The sequence below is a fragment of the Ooceraea biroi genome, chromosome 7, assembly GCF_003672135.1.
Source record: "Ooceraea biroi isolate clonal line C1 chromosome 7, Obir_v5.4, whole genome shotgun sequence".
Classification (NCBI taxonomy): Eukaryota; Metazoa; Arthropoda; class Insecta; order Hymenoptera; family Formicidae; genus Ooceraea; species Ooceraea biroi.
In genome coordinates, this window is record NC_039512.1 from 2,274,180 (window position 1) to 2,285,419 (window position 11,240).

General features: G+C 37.5%; 4 protein-coding genes across 7 annotated transcripts; 3 read left to right on the forward strand and 1 right to left on the reverse strand.

Annotated features, from left to right (window-relative positions):
* The first annotated feature begins 1,562 nt into the window (after nt 1–1,562).
* Nucleotides 1,563–2,912, forward strand: LOC105277650 (general transcription factor IIH subunit 5). Its single transcript, XM_011336162.3, has 2 exons — nt 1,563–1,702; nt 2,716–2,912. The coding sequence occupies exons 1-2, from the start codon at nt 1,668–1,670 to the stop codon at nt 2,900–2,902; spliced, it is 222 nt and encodes a 73-aa protein (XP_011334464.1). The 5' UTR covers nt 1,563–1,667; the 3' UTR covers nt 2,903–2,912.
* Nucleotides 1,722–2,720, reverse strand: LOC105277649 (meiotic nuclear division protein 1 homolog). The gene is made up of 4 exons (XM_011336161.3): nt 2,423–2,720; nt 2,245–2,350; nt 2,010–2,156; nt 1,722–1,945 (listed from the first exon to the last, which is right to left on the reverse strand). Exons 1-4 carry the CDS (start codon nt 2,647–2,649, stop codon nt 1,808–1,810), a joined length of 618 nt encoding a protein of 205 aa, XP_011334463.1. The 5' UTR covers nt 2,650–2,720; the 3' UTR covers nt 1,722–1,807.
* Nucleotides 2,913–2,935: 23 nt separating the features above from the next.
* Nucleotides 2,936–3,657, forward strand: LOC105277648 (zinc finger HIT domain-containing protein 1). The gene is made up of 2 exons (XM_011336159.3): nt 2,936–3,103; nt 3,176–3,657. Exons 1-2 carry the CDS (start codon nt 2,962–2,964, stop codon nt 3,499–3,501), a joined length of 468 nt encoding a protein of 155 aa, XP_011334461.1. The 5' UTR covers nt 2,936–2,961; the 3' UTR covers nt 3,502–3,657.
* Nucleotides 3,658–5,986: 2,329 nt separating this feature from the next.
* LOC105277647 (inositol polyphosphate multikinase) lies at nt 5,987–11,219 on the forward strand. Of its 4 annotated transcripts, none has more exons than XM_011336155.3 (5): nt 5,987–6,140; nt 7,335–7,541; nt 8,208–8,387; nt 8,694–8,954; nt 9,571–11,219. In XM_011336155.3, the coding sequence occupies exons 1-5, from the start codon at nt 6,128–6,130 to the stop codon at nt 10,305–10,307; spliced, it is 1,398 nt and encodes a 465-aa protein (XP_011334457.1). In that variant the 5' UTR covers nt 5,987–6,127; the 3' UTR covers nt 10,308–11,219. The 4 variants fall into 4 exon arrangements, with proteins under 4 accessions (XP_011334457.1, XP_011334458.1, XP_019886684.1 ...); XM_011336156.3 differs by having other exon boundaries at nt 5,988–6,131; XM_011336157.2 differs by lacking the exon at nt 5,987–6,140 and adding an exon at nt 8,033–8,119 and having other exon boundaries at nt 7,438–7,541.
* The last annotated feature ends 21 nt before the right edge of the window (nt 11,220–11,240 follow it).

Genomic DNA, 11,240 nt, shown 5'->3' on the forward strand with positions numbered 1-11,240 from the left:
TAGTGCAAACATGCAACTTATCAACACACTAAGTGCAATTCTACGAAGCAGCGTTGCGTTGTATCTCCATTGAGAAAGGTTATATATTGTGATAGATGTGAAGAGAACATAATTGTGATGAAAACACCGTGTAGTTGGAATTAAAATGGCGGACGATTGCGGTACTTTATCTATCTAGTGACTTTAGGCTACACTAGAAACACTAGAAGTAAGAGTCTGGACAATCTTTGGTTTCGAAGCAAAATGGCGTCGACAGTTACCGACTGTGGAGAGTAGGATGCGTTCAGTTATTCACTGGCAGTCACAGAGATTGATGAAATTGATAGTATACCACGTGTAACTATTATACCATGAATTAAATGTAATGTTAATGTTAAATGAACTCGTTATATAATGTCAGCGGTTATATTTTGTCCAGAATTTCTAAGACGAATGTTATTTGCATTAATTGTTTAGAATCTGCAGGATTAAAAACGTATGATCCTACTATAAAATTTTCCAAATTAGTACAGCTTAAGTGTTATAGGACAAATACATTATTTTTTGTCAACAATGCAACATTTAATTACTTTTACCAGATGGAAGTCATCTTTCGGCGATACATTCCATATTTAAAAAATGTTAGCTATGACTTGATTACATTTTTCATTGATAAAATGGCACATCTGCACTGTAATGTACTTAAATCCTGTCATAATATTTCAGATGTAATAATGAAACGCTTTAGATTTAGGATTAAAATAGAATGCGCAAAAGGGCGTTTAAAAACACCTGTATTTAATAGCTTAACAATGGCAAGGCATTCTATTGTTAAATAAACATATTATTTTATGTTGTTAGTAGTATGTTATTTATTTCTCAAATCCAAACCTTGCCACGCGCTCATGGTGTATGAAGTGATGTGATAGCATTGATTGGTTCCGCCATTTTGCTTCAAAGCAATCTACGGCCAATGAAAACTTTGACAAGATTGTCCAGACTCTTACTTCTAGTGTCTCTAGGCTACACAATTTTGTACTCATTTGCATTTATTCGTGTATATTTGGACTAAAATCGAAGATAACAATTTTGCTAAAGAATTAATATAATTATAATAAAATACTTTCGCGAATATCTTGATGAACATTTAAGCCTGTATCCATAGTCCATTCTTATAACGAGATAAATTAAGCTTTTAGATATTAATATAGCTATTTGATTGGCTAACAAATATCTGAAGAACATATAAAAGATATATAATTAAGATGATCTTAATATAACAGCTTTTTCTATTGAACGTAGCTAATATCTTGATTAATTATTTTAAACTCATATCGATTTTACATGATCGTTGCGCTTTTCAATTAACGTAGTATCTGAATTTTCCGGAACTGAATTAATATTTAGGTTATTTCTACAGAGAACTCTGTACGTCACGTACATTATTTCTGTATAGTGTTTCCCTTCTAGTAGATCATTCTTTATCTTACGCATGCGCATATATCGGAATTACTACATATACACGATCTGCTTCTTAACCTGTAAATATATCGGTTTTAAGTGATTTTTAATTATTATAGCGTTAAGTGATTGTAATTATTATATTTTATTGAAGTCGGCGAGACTCCTGCTAACAAAAATCAGTTAATTAAGTCTTCGTTTAATTAAAGAGAAGATAATTACAAGACATGGTAAATGTCACGAAGGGCATCTTAGTCGAATGGTAGGTACTTATCTATTTATAGCAGAAATTTACAAAACTTGTTGATAATTAATAAAAGTTAGCTATAACAAATTGTAAAGTAATATTCACAAAATTCATTCACATTCATTCTTTGTAATCCAAGTCCTCAGGGATGTTAAATTGTTTATTAAGCTCCTGTTCCGAGATGCCAAATTTAGTTTTGCACCAGCTTTGTAGAGCAAAGATGTTGTCTGTCCATGTGTTGGCTCCATCCTTGTATCTCTAACGAAGTATTATTATATGTTAAACTATCATTGTCTCGTACATTAATTTTAATTGATCGTACCTTCGCCTTTGTATTCATTTCTGCAATTTCCTCTGGATTGATTCCACTAAGTTGGGCAATTTTCGTTTTTATTTCCTGTTCCTCCTGTTTGAGACTTTTCACTTTTTCCAGTACCTTTTTCCTCTCTTCTGTGTCACATTTCAATTCCTGTGTAATACATAATTCATATGCTTGAATAAAAAAGAATGTCAGAGGATTTGATGTTGTCAAGTTTGATTTTCATCGATTTGATCACCTTTTCCTTTTGTACTTCTTCTTGCAGCTTTTGAAGCTTAAATTCTGCTTCGACAAGCTTTTTATTTGTATCTGCTACTCTGCGCTCTGTTGCAGTGATATTTTCCCTGTGGAATATTATGTTTCAAGTATACTTCCCGTAATTTTAATTTTACTATAAAACAATTCTACAATATTACCCTGGAAACTTCCAGAAATAAATAGAAGTGCCAATTTTTTCGGATCGTACTAAGCCGTCGTCCACTAGTGCTTGCAGCACGTCTTTGACGGATTGCGCCACGATGCCTTTTTCTTTGGGTGCAATTTTCTCAATTTCTTTCAGAGTAAAAAACTCTTTTTTCTCATAGAATATCTGCAGCATCCTCATGCGCTTTTCATCGAGAGAGACACCTTTTCTCTTGGACATGATGTCTATGTGCTTATAATATTCGTGATGAAATCATTTATCAAGATCGTTCGTGTGTTTGTCTAGCGATGCGGCTATGAAACAGTTCCTTTTACATCTGGACGAAACATCCGCACTGGGAAGGAAGTTTATAATTCAGGACTTGGATGAGAGACACCTATTTATATCTATCGATATACTGGAGACTCTGCAAACAAAAGTAGACGATTTAATGGACCAGATCTCATTTCCGCTGGCAGAGAAAGGAATATAAATAAAAAAAAGAAGAACAAGAAAATCTGCTTTCAAGAATTCCTAGTATAAACTTGCAAAATGGCTGCTCGCGAGTCAGGCAGAATAAAGGATGCAAATCAAAAGAGAGTCCTTGATGACGCCGCGCGTAAACGCAGGCAGAAGAAAGCCTTGGAGGCACTGGAGCAAGATAATTTTCATGATGATCCGCATGCCGATTTAGGTGTGTTGCACACACATACCCCTCCGATACTATTTCAAGTTCGCATATCAATGTAACTCTTGTCTGCTTCAGTGATGAGCAAGAAAGCTCCGAAGTTCCAAGAGACGCTAGACAACAGAGGTGCCAGCAGGAAGAAGAAAACGCGATCGGCAGAATACTACAAGCAACGCTTTCGCAAAACGTTTGCTCAGCTTGTCGAAGAGGATCTCAACATGAATCCCAATCCACCCAATTACGCCTGTGCTCAAGCGCCACCATCCCGCTTCCCTGAAAGACATTTTTGTGCAGTGTGTGGTTTCCCAAGTAACTATACATGTATACCGTGCGGTGCTAGGTATTGTTGCGTGAAATGCCTGGGAACTCATCTCGATACGAGATGCATGAAATGGACGGTCTAAGAGATTGTAAGTTTTAATAACTGAGACTTAATAGAGTCGACACAAAACAACTATTTTAAATCTATAGCCATATTTGTTTGCAAGAGAGGAACTACTTTATATTCTTTCAGTGGCTTCAATAAATAAAATGAGTTTCATGATCTTGCAAAAAATCAATTTTATAGTAATATTTTATCGTCATACCTCGTAGTATTCACATAAAATTCATTCAAATGATTCCGACTAGCTTTCGTTGTTGAAATTCACAATTTGGAGCTGCACGGGATAATGCAAAATAACTCGCGCGAATAATAACTCCACGAATGTTCACGAATAATTACTATCGCTTCTAGTACGAATTTGAAAGTTGGATTGGATCGTTCAACCCACGGTTACCGAACGACACATGCTTTTTACATGGAAAGACGATTTGTTTATTATGAACAGATCTGTTCGCTGCAATTACACTCTCCGCACTTTGTTCATTCGTCGTTCTCTTTGCAAGCTTTACTACACGTGAAATGCATGAACACATTGCATTAATAAACTGCTTTAAAATCAATAAGAAATTTAGAAAAATAACAGAGCAGGAAAGAGTAAACAAACTACCTCTTTTTTTTCTCTCAGACTAAACTGTCAACTCCGTAATGTGATAGTGTATCTGTACCTGTACTCTAGTAAAAGCACAGTATAATGATATACAGTAGGGACTACGGTCTTACATACAGGTCTGGAAACTACTTCTAATTTCAGTGGTGGGAGTATGGCCGCTTTTTGAAGACACATTTAGTTTCTAGCATAACCACTATTCGTCGCTGTCATCGATGTCCGCAGATAAATATAACCTGAAAAACCGGAGATAAGAACCCACGTGTGTTCATGACTCTTATTGAAAAACGGTTATTGACTACAAAAGTTATCGAAACGTTTATTGAAATGACGAAATGGTGTGTGGTACCGAATTGCAAGACCGGCAGTAGAACCGAGCAGAAACGTTCTTTATTTCGAGTGCCGAAAGACATTGTTACTTGGAAAAAGTGGGAAAAAGCTATTACCCGCAAAACTAAAATAAAAAGATAAAGGACAGATTTAAACATAAAATCCTGATGGAAAAAATATAATAAAATTTTGCTAAAATGTATTTGAAAATCTTTATCAATTGATCCCGGTTCATTATCATTTCATCATAAATTTTTAAACTTTTGGAATATTAGATATAAAATTTATAATAAAATACGAAAATTTATAATAAAATATAAAAATTTATGATGAAATGTTAATGAATCGAGGTCAATTGACAGAGAGTTTCAAATACATTTCAACAAATTTTATTACATTTTTTTCCATCACGGAAGGATTCGTTTTTATTCACACTTAATTTTGAGAATAAAAACTCAATTTTATTTCATATACATATTTCACTAATTCATTTATAGTCTTAAATTATTTAAAGCGTTATTAATTTATCATATTGTTTTGTGAAGACTGCGAGTGGAATAAAGACAGACAGATATTCCCCCGGCCTCTGACGTCCCTCGTCGACCCTGCGAACATCGATCGCAACGCCTCTAGTGGCTACTAAAGAAATAAAAAGTGACACACAAAATGATCCATCTCCACCTCTGAAGTTTCCAGACCTGTATATAAGACCGTGGTAGGGACAAAGAGCGTCGGCACCTTTGATCTTTTTCAGCCGATCCGCCATGCTTCGGGCGGCAAGTAGCGTATCAATAATATTAGAAACCACCGCTATCAGCAAATATTTTTAATGTGTTTTCTTAAAAAAATTACATATTTTATAAATACATAAGTAATGCATACTTTTCTTTCTCTTTTGGAAAGCGAAAAAATGATATATTATCACTGTGAATCATTGTGGAAACAATTTTGCACCGCACTCGATGTATTCTCTTAGACATTGTTTTTAACAAAAGCACAAAACAAACAATACAATACAATATGCGAATTTTTATGTTTGGTTATGTTTCTCTATCTATATGTGATCACAGTTACGGAGATAATGTGCGTTCTTTACTTTGAACGGGATTGGAAGCCGCCCAAGAACATGGCCGCTTGGGACGCGCAAGCAAATCTGCGCGGCTGACTCGAAAACGGGTGCTTGTCCCTACTGTATATCCTTATACTGTGGTAAAAGCATATAAAAAAAAATGTACAAATGTAGTCCGTATATACGCGTCGTTGGAGGCAAGGTAGGAGTGACAAATTATGCAGCAGCATACACTTTACAAATTCCACAAAAGTAAATAGTACAGATGATCCTGAACTAAATCTATTCAAGATCGAAAACTGATTCCGCGGCGAGTAGAAGAGTGCGACGTTCCCATTGGTCAATATCGACCGCTTGGAGCTGGTAATTGGTTGACTGTTCTTTAGAATACCAACTGTGCGCGCCATATGAATAGACCTTTATACCCATATGAATAGAACGAACACTCCCTACGAAAGACGGCGGTGACTATAGAGCGCTCTAGCGGCGATGAACACACAACGGAATGATATCGTGACGAGGGTGGACGCACACGACGCAACGCGACGCAACGCAACGCAACGCAATCATTGGAAAGCATAGTCGAGCTGACGAGAACAGTATTTTCTGCTCAGCGGGAGAGGATACTTCTCATCGTCTATGTGTGATTATCGTGCGTCTCCGCGTTATCGCCACTTTTGCTGTATAGGTTATAGTAGCGCGCGCGTAAGATCGGGGTAATAACCGACCCCGAGGGAGATGGAGAGAGAAAGAGAGAGAGAGAGAAAGTGTGTGTATGTGTGCAGACTTTATATATCGATCCTTTGTTATTTTCAAACGAAACGTATCCCTGCTACGTGAAAGAGTGATGAAGAGAAAGAAAGAGGGAGCGAACGGACGTATGAATATCAGTGAAGAGCGAGAGAGAGAGAGAGAGAGAGAGGAAGAGTGAGGTTAGGCGTATCTTTTTCTTTCATAAAACTGCCGTCTTCATGAAGATGTTCGCGCGACTCGTCTGGCAGAATCTACCGAGTTCACGAGATTTTGGGCGTGCGACGCTCACGAACATCGGGCTTATCTCGCGTCGCTTATCTCGGCTTCGTGGCGTACGATCACCTGATCGCGCGCGATGTCTCATTCGTCAACGATTCGGCCCGCGGACGAATGCCCCGACGAGGAACGTTGCGAATCATCGGCGCCTAAGAGCGCGAAAATCAAACCGACGCGGCTCGCTCGTGAGACGAAACGCGTGTTTGTAAAACGTACGGTGCAATGTTTCGATAGTTATCGAACTATACTGGCGCGCAACTGACGAAGGACAAGGCGCTTCCGCGGCAAGATCGCGAGACGTAGAACGGTCGCGATTCGATATCTGGAGACGGCCGTGGCAAATTGGCGTTCGTTGTTTCGTATAAAAATAATTACTGCGCGCGCTTATCAAAGTACGCTGGAACTAAACGGATGAAGCGAGACTCGCGTAGGAAGAGACAAGAAAAATAAACGAGGATAAATTAACGAATCATTAAATTAATTAAACCTTTGCTTCAAAATTGTACGTGAGATTTGATACGTGGGTGAAATTTGAGAACTAAAATCGCTCTCATTCGGCGAATTTGATTGTTCGTGCCGTGCAACGCGCAGAAAAGTAATATCGATCATGTTGCACTCGCATAATTATCGCGTACGAGATGATTTATACATAAATAATAATGTGTTTGATATATATATATTAACAAAATAAAATAACAAATTTGTATATTTATTTTTCTTTTTTTACATAACTGCGATAATAGAGTATAAATTCGAAATTAAATCAATTTCGAACCGTCGAGATTTATGGGAGAATCGCGCGACTCTTTAATTGCAGAGATAATTGCCACCGCACATCCATTATTAATTATGACGACCCTAGAGTCGCAGTCAGGCGAGAACTTGTGCCATCTCGATAAGCTGCCACACGTGAAATGGAACAATTCAATCTCTGGATCACCAGCATGTACGTTCCCAGACGGACTGAGCCCCCTGGATTGTCAGATGGCCGGCCACCCCTTTGACGGAGAAAAGCACACTATCGGTAAGCCCAATTTGCAAAAATTCGCAATTCCACTCAAATTTACAAATTGATGTCACTTTAATAATTCGACATGCAACAAACGTAATAATAATAATAATAATAATATAAACTTTATACATAATATATTATAGCGTTTGATTCTATATTTATTTAAAATGGAATTTAAATATACATGTATAATTTGAAATAATAATTATATATTTTTTTGTACAAATATACATAAAGAATATTAATTCACTAATATATCTTCTTATTATTTATGTCTATGATATCAATTATATTTTTGTTTCCGACATGTATCTGTACAAAACGATGTTTGTTAATGGAAATTTATTAATTCCTGAGTGTTCTATTCTTGTTCGGTATATCTGCGCTTGGTAAAGCTCCGAATTAGCAATAACTCCGCTCTAATCTCTTGTTTGTACAACGTATATTCCTGCCGCCAAGGTCGGTCTACGTAGGCGTCTCTACATATTATTTTCAATTTACAGATCCGAAGCAAAAAATGGAGAAATCCTTTTTTATCTGGGAATAATTTATTATAAAAGAACATGATATGCAGAAGCATTAATATTCATGTTAGCATTTAATTTAATTTAATTGCTAATGTAATCACGTTGCTATTTCCGTGTGCTAAGTAACTGCATGAAGAATTGCGTGTTGCAGGTATGTTGGTAAGCAGGCGGAATGGGCATGTATTGAAACCAGCGACTAAAGCGATTCTCGGAGAAAGAGAAATTGCATTCTACGAGAATTTGAAGAATTCTCAGGATTCCACGATAGCGCCGCTAAAAGAGTTTGTTCCACATTATTATGGCACGACGGAACTGAGAGTCTTTAACAAACGTAAGAAGCTTTTCCACAATCCAGATAATTATGCTGCGAATAAACTGAAATAGCTATGATCTCAATGCTTAATTGTTCAAATTGTTTAGCGTGTTGCGCGCGCATGTGTAAAATGAGACTCGAATTACGCTGTTGTAACAGTAAATGTATAATTGTGATATAAAAAATAATTATTTATAATTGTAATTATAATGTATGTGTATTATATACATGATCATGAATACACGCATTAATCAAATCGCTAATAGTTGTGTTCACGTTGGAGAACGTCTCGAAGAATTATCGATTATTTTTTATCGACAATAGGTACGAAGTTTCTCACACTTAGGGATATCACGGAGGGCATGGCCGAGCCATGTGTGATGGATATCAAGATCGGCCGTCGTACGTGGGATCCTTTAGCCACGCCAGAGAAGAGGGCAACGGAAGAACTCAAGTATGCCGAATCGAAGCGTGCTTATGGTTTTTGTATAACCGGTTTTCAAGTATATTGTCTCTCCACTGGACGATTAAAAAAATTTGACAAAGATTATGGCAAGAAACTCGATGCCAAGGGCGTCGTAGAAGGTATCTGCTTTAGAGTTTTAGGAGACATACGAAATCGATAAAATAACTTGTCACCCTTGTTGCAAAACAAATGACTCCAAGATTTACAAGTACTAAAAAGTTTATTTCAGGGCGTAGGGCGTAGTGAGTTTTCTTAAATAACCGAGATAGCACGTTGCCCGCCTCCAATTCGAGCACGGCTAAGGCTAAGTTCCTTAACTCACTGGTGATCGGTCGCAAATTTTTCTAGTCTTCGCATACCAATGAAATCAATTTCAGTTCTAGAATGCCGACCGAAATTATTATTGGTAATTTCAATAAGTTCCTCTGCAAAATTTTTATTTAAACAGCAGACATAATAAGCATCGCCTCTTCTTCTATTTGTTTGCACATCTTGCTATCATATCATGCTACATTGTTATTTATAATAATTTTATGTCGGCAATTTAGAATTAAGAAAAATTAGTCGTCAACTCGGGCACACTACATCGATGTTGATAATATAGTTTAATAAAAAAAAAACAAAGTATCTTTGTGACGTACTCTACGTGACGATAAGATTTTTAACGATAAGAATTTTATCAAGCTTGCCATCCTTTGAGACCGTGTTAAAAGCCTTCTTCTTGTCTTCACGCAGCACTGAAAACTTTCTTGCATATAACACCTGAGAAGCCGGCCTGTCAGAGATTGATCATCGAGCTTCTGTCAATCCTGGGGAGGATCATGCTGTTCTTCCGCATGCAACGCAAGTATCGCTTCTACTCCAGCTCGCTTCTGGTCGCCTACGATGCCCGGGAATTGCGGCAACACCGTTGCCTCGACAAGAAGAAGCCGGATGATCCGACAAATCCCAGGACTAAATCCGCCTATTCCGATTCCAATAGTTTGACGAGTCATTCTATTTTCAATACGAATGAGACCGAAACGCAAACCGTGTCGACCGCGTCCGTTTCCAGCGCGGACACGAAGAGTAACTGTACACGGGAGCAGATGGACAAGCCGTTGCTCAAGAAGAGCATAAGCAGCGGACCCGTCTCGATAAAACGGATAATCGATCGAAGCGATGCTTGCAATCCGAATCAGATGTCTCGATCTTGTCCGAACCAATTGTCACTTCAAGAATTATTAGACAACCTCAAAGACGACGACGCGACGGCCGATCCTACCGTTTTGACGAATACAGACAAGTGCAATTGGGTTAGAGTGAATATGATCGATTTTACGCACGTCTTCTCGGCAGATGACGACAGTTCCTTGGATCTGAATTGCCTGGAAGGTATCGAGAATCTGATCGAGCTCCTAAAGACGTTCATCCCGAAAACGTGCAAGGTCGACTCCGAGCAAGAGCGCTCTTGCATAAATATCGCGCAATAAAAATTGTTCTCTTCACCACGGAGTGATCTTTGATTCGTGACGATGTTTCCGAAAGTGAACGAAGAATTAGTAATACGGGCGAGCAGAACTGGCGACGTTGATCTTGCTGTCGGCTGTTTTGTCGAAGTAACGGAAAAATTAATAGCGGCGATCTTTGATGACGATTAATCGATCGCCAGATCGAGCGAGAATATTGTTCACTAGCGGAAATTACTGCAACGACTCTTCCGGAGAGAGAGGATTGAGGTTGAAGAAATATAAAAAAAAAAACATTTGTCGAATGTAAATGCCAGAGGACGATGCCTTTGTACGAGCTTGCGGCGATTTGTTTCTCGACGATAACGGATAACGGATTTTGATAACAATTACTCGGTGTGGAGTAATAAAGAACGAGGACTTCTTAGTCAAAAGCGAAACTAAGATGTAAGAAAAGCAGTCTACTAACCCAATCGGACATATGAATTTAATTCTGAATCTAAACAGACTTTAAAAAATGCGCGTCTTTAAAATACGATAATTAAGATTTTTATACTTTGCCAAAAAAAAAAGAGAAAAAAAAATATGAAAGATTGTAATGTATAGAATATTTAAAAGAATTTCGTATTTTCGACTCTCCATTTTCGCCGTATAAAGACGTGATTTTAAGAATTCATCAACCAGACACAGAAATATAGAGAGCACCTCATTGTAAATGCCCAACAACCGTACGAGTGACGTTTATACGACGACAATAAGTCGCACTTCGTAAACACCGTACTGCGATGATGCAAGAGATTCTTTAAAACTGACGTATTATTATTATTATTACTGAATTTGCCATGTTATAAATATTTATATATTGTACGCATTGCGCGCGATGAAAATGCGAATTATTATAACAGCAGCAATAAATCATTACGATGTAAAGTGAAACATGAGAATTTTATTATCTCC

Excerpts from the sequence above, each read along its gene's own strand:
- LOC105277647 (XM_020031125.2), top strand. The coding sequence starts at position 7,304 with ATGGGAGAATCGCGCGACTCTTTAATTGCAGAGATAATTGCCACCGCA. Across the intron at positions 7,542-8,207 it reads CGGAGAAAAGCACACTATCG|GTATGTTGGTAAGCAGGCGG; the intron begins GTAAGCCCAATT and ends TGCGTGTTGCAG. Across the intron at positions 8,955-9,570 it reads TGCCAAGGGCGTCGTAGAAG|CACTGAAAACTTTCTTGCAT; the intron begins GTATCTGCTTTA and ends GTCTTCACGCAG.
- LOC105277650 (XM_011336162.3), top strand. The coding sequence starts at position 1,668 with ATGGTAAATGTCACGAAGGGCATCTTAGTCGAATG. Across the intron at positions 1,703-2,715 it reads AAGGGCATCTTAGTCGAATG|CGATGCGGCTATGAAACAGT; the intron begins GTAGGTACTTAT and ends GTGTTTGTCTAG.
- LOC105277648 (XM_011336159.3), top strand. The coding sequence starts at position 2,962 with ATGGCTGCTCGCGAGTCAGGCAGAATAAAGGATGCAAATCAAAAGAGA. Across the intron at positions 3,104-3,175 it reads TGATCCGCATGCCGATTTAG|TGATGAGCAAGAAAGCTCCG; the intron begins GTGTGTTGCACA and ends TGTCTGCTTCAG.
- LOC105277649 (XM_011336161.3), bottom strand. The coding sequence starts at position 2,649 with ATGTCCAAGAGAAAAGGTGTCTCTCTCGATGAAAAGCGCATGAGGATG. Across the intron at positions 2,157-2,244 it reads AAGAAGTACAAAAGGAAAAG|GAATTGAAATGTGACACAGA; the intron begins GTGATCAAATCG and ends TGTATTACACAG. Across the intron at positions 1,946-2,009 it reads AAATGAATACAAAGGCGAAG|AGATACAAGGATGGAGCCAA; the intron begins GTACGATCAATT and ends ATACTTCGTTAG.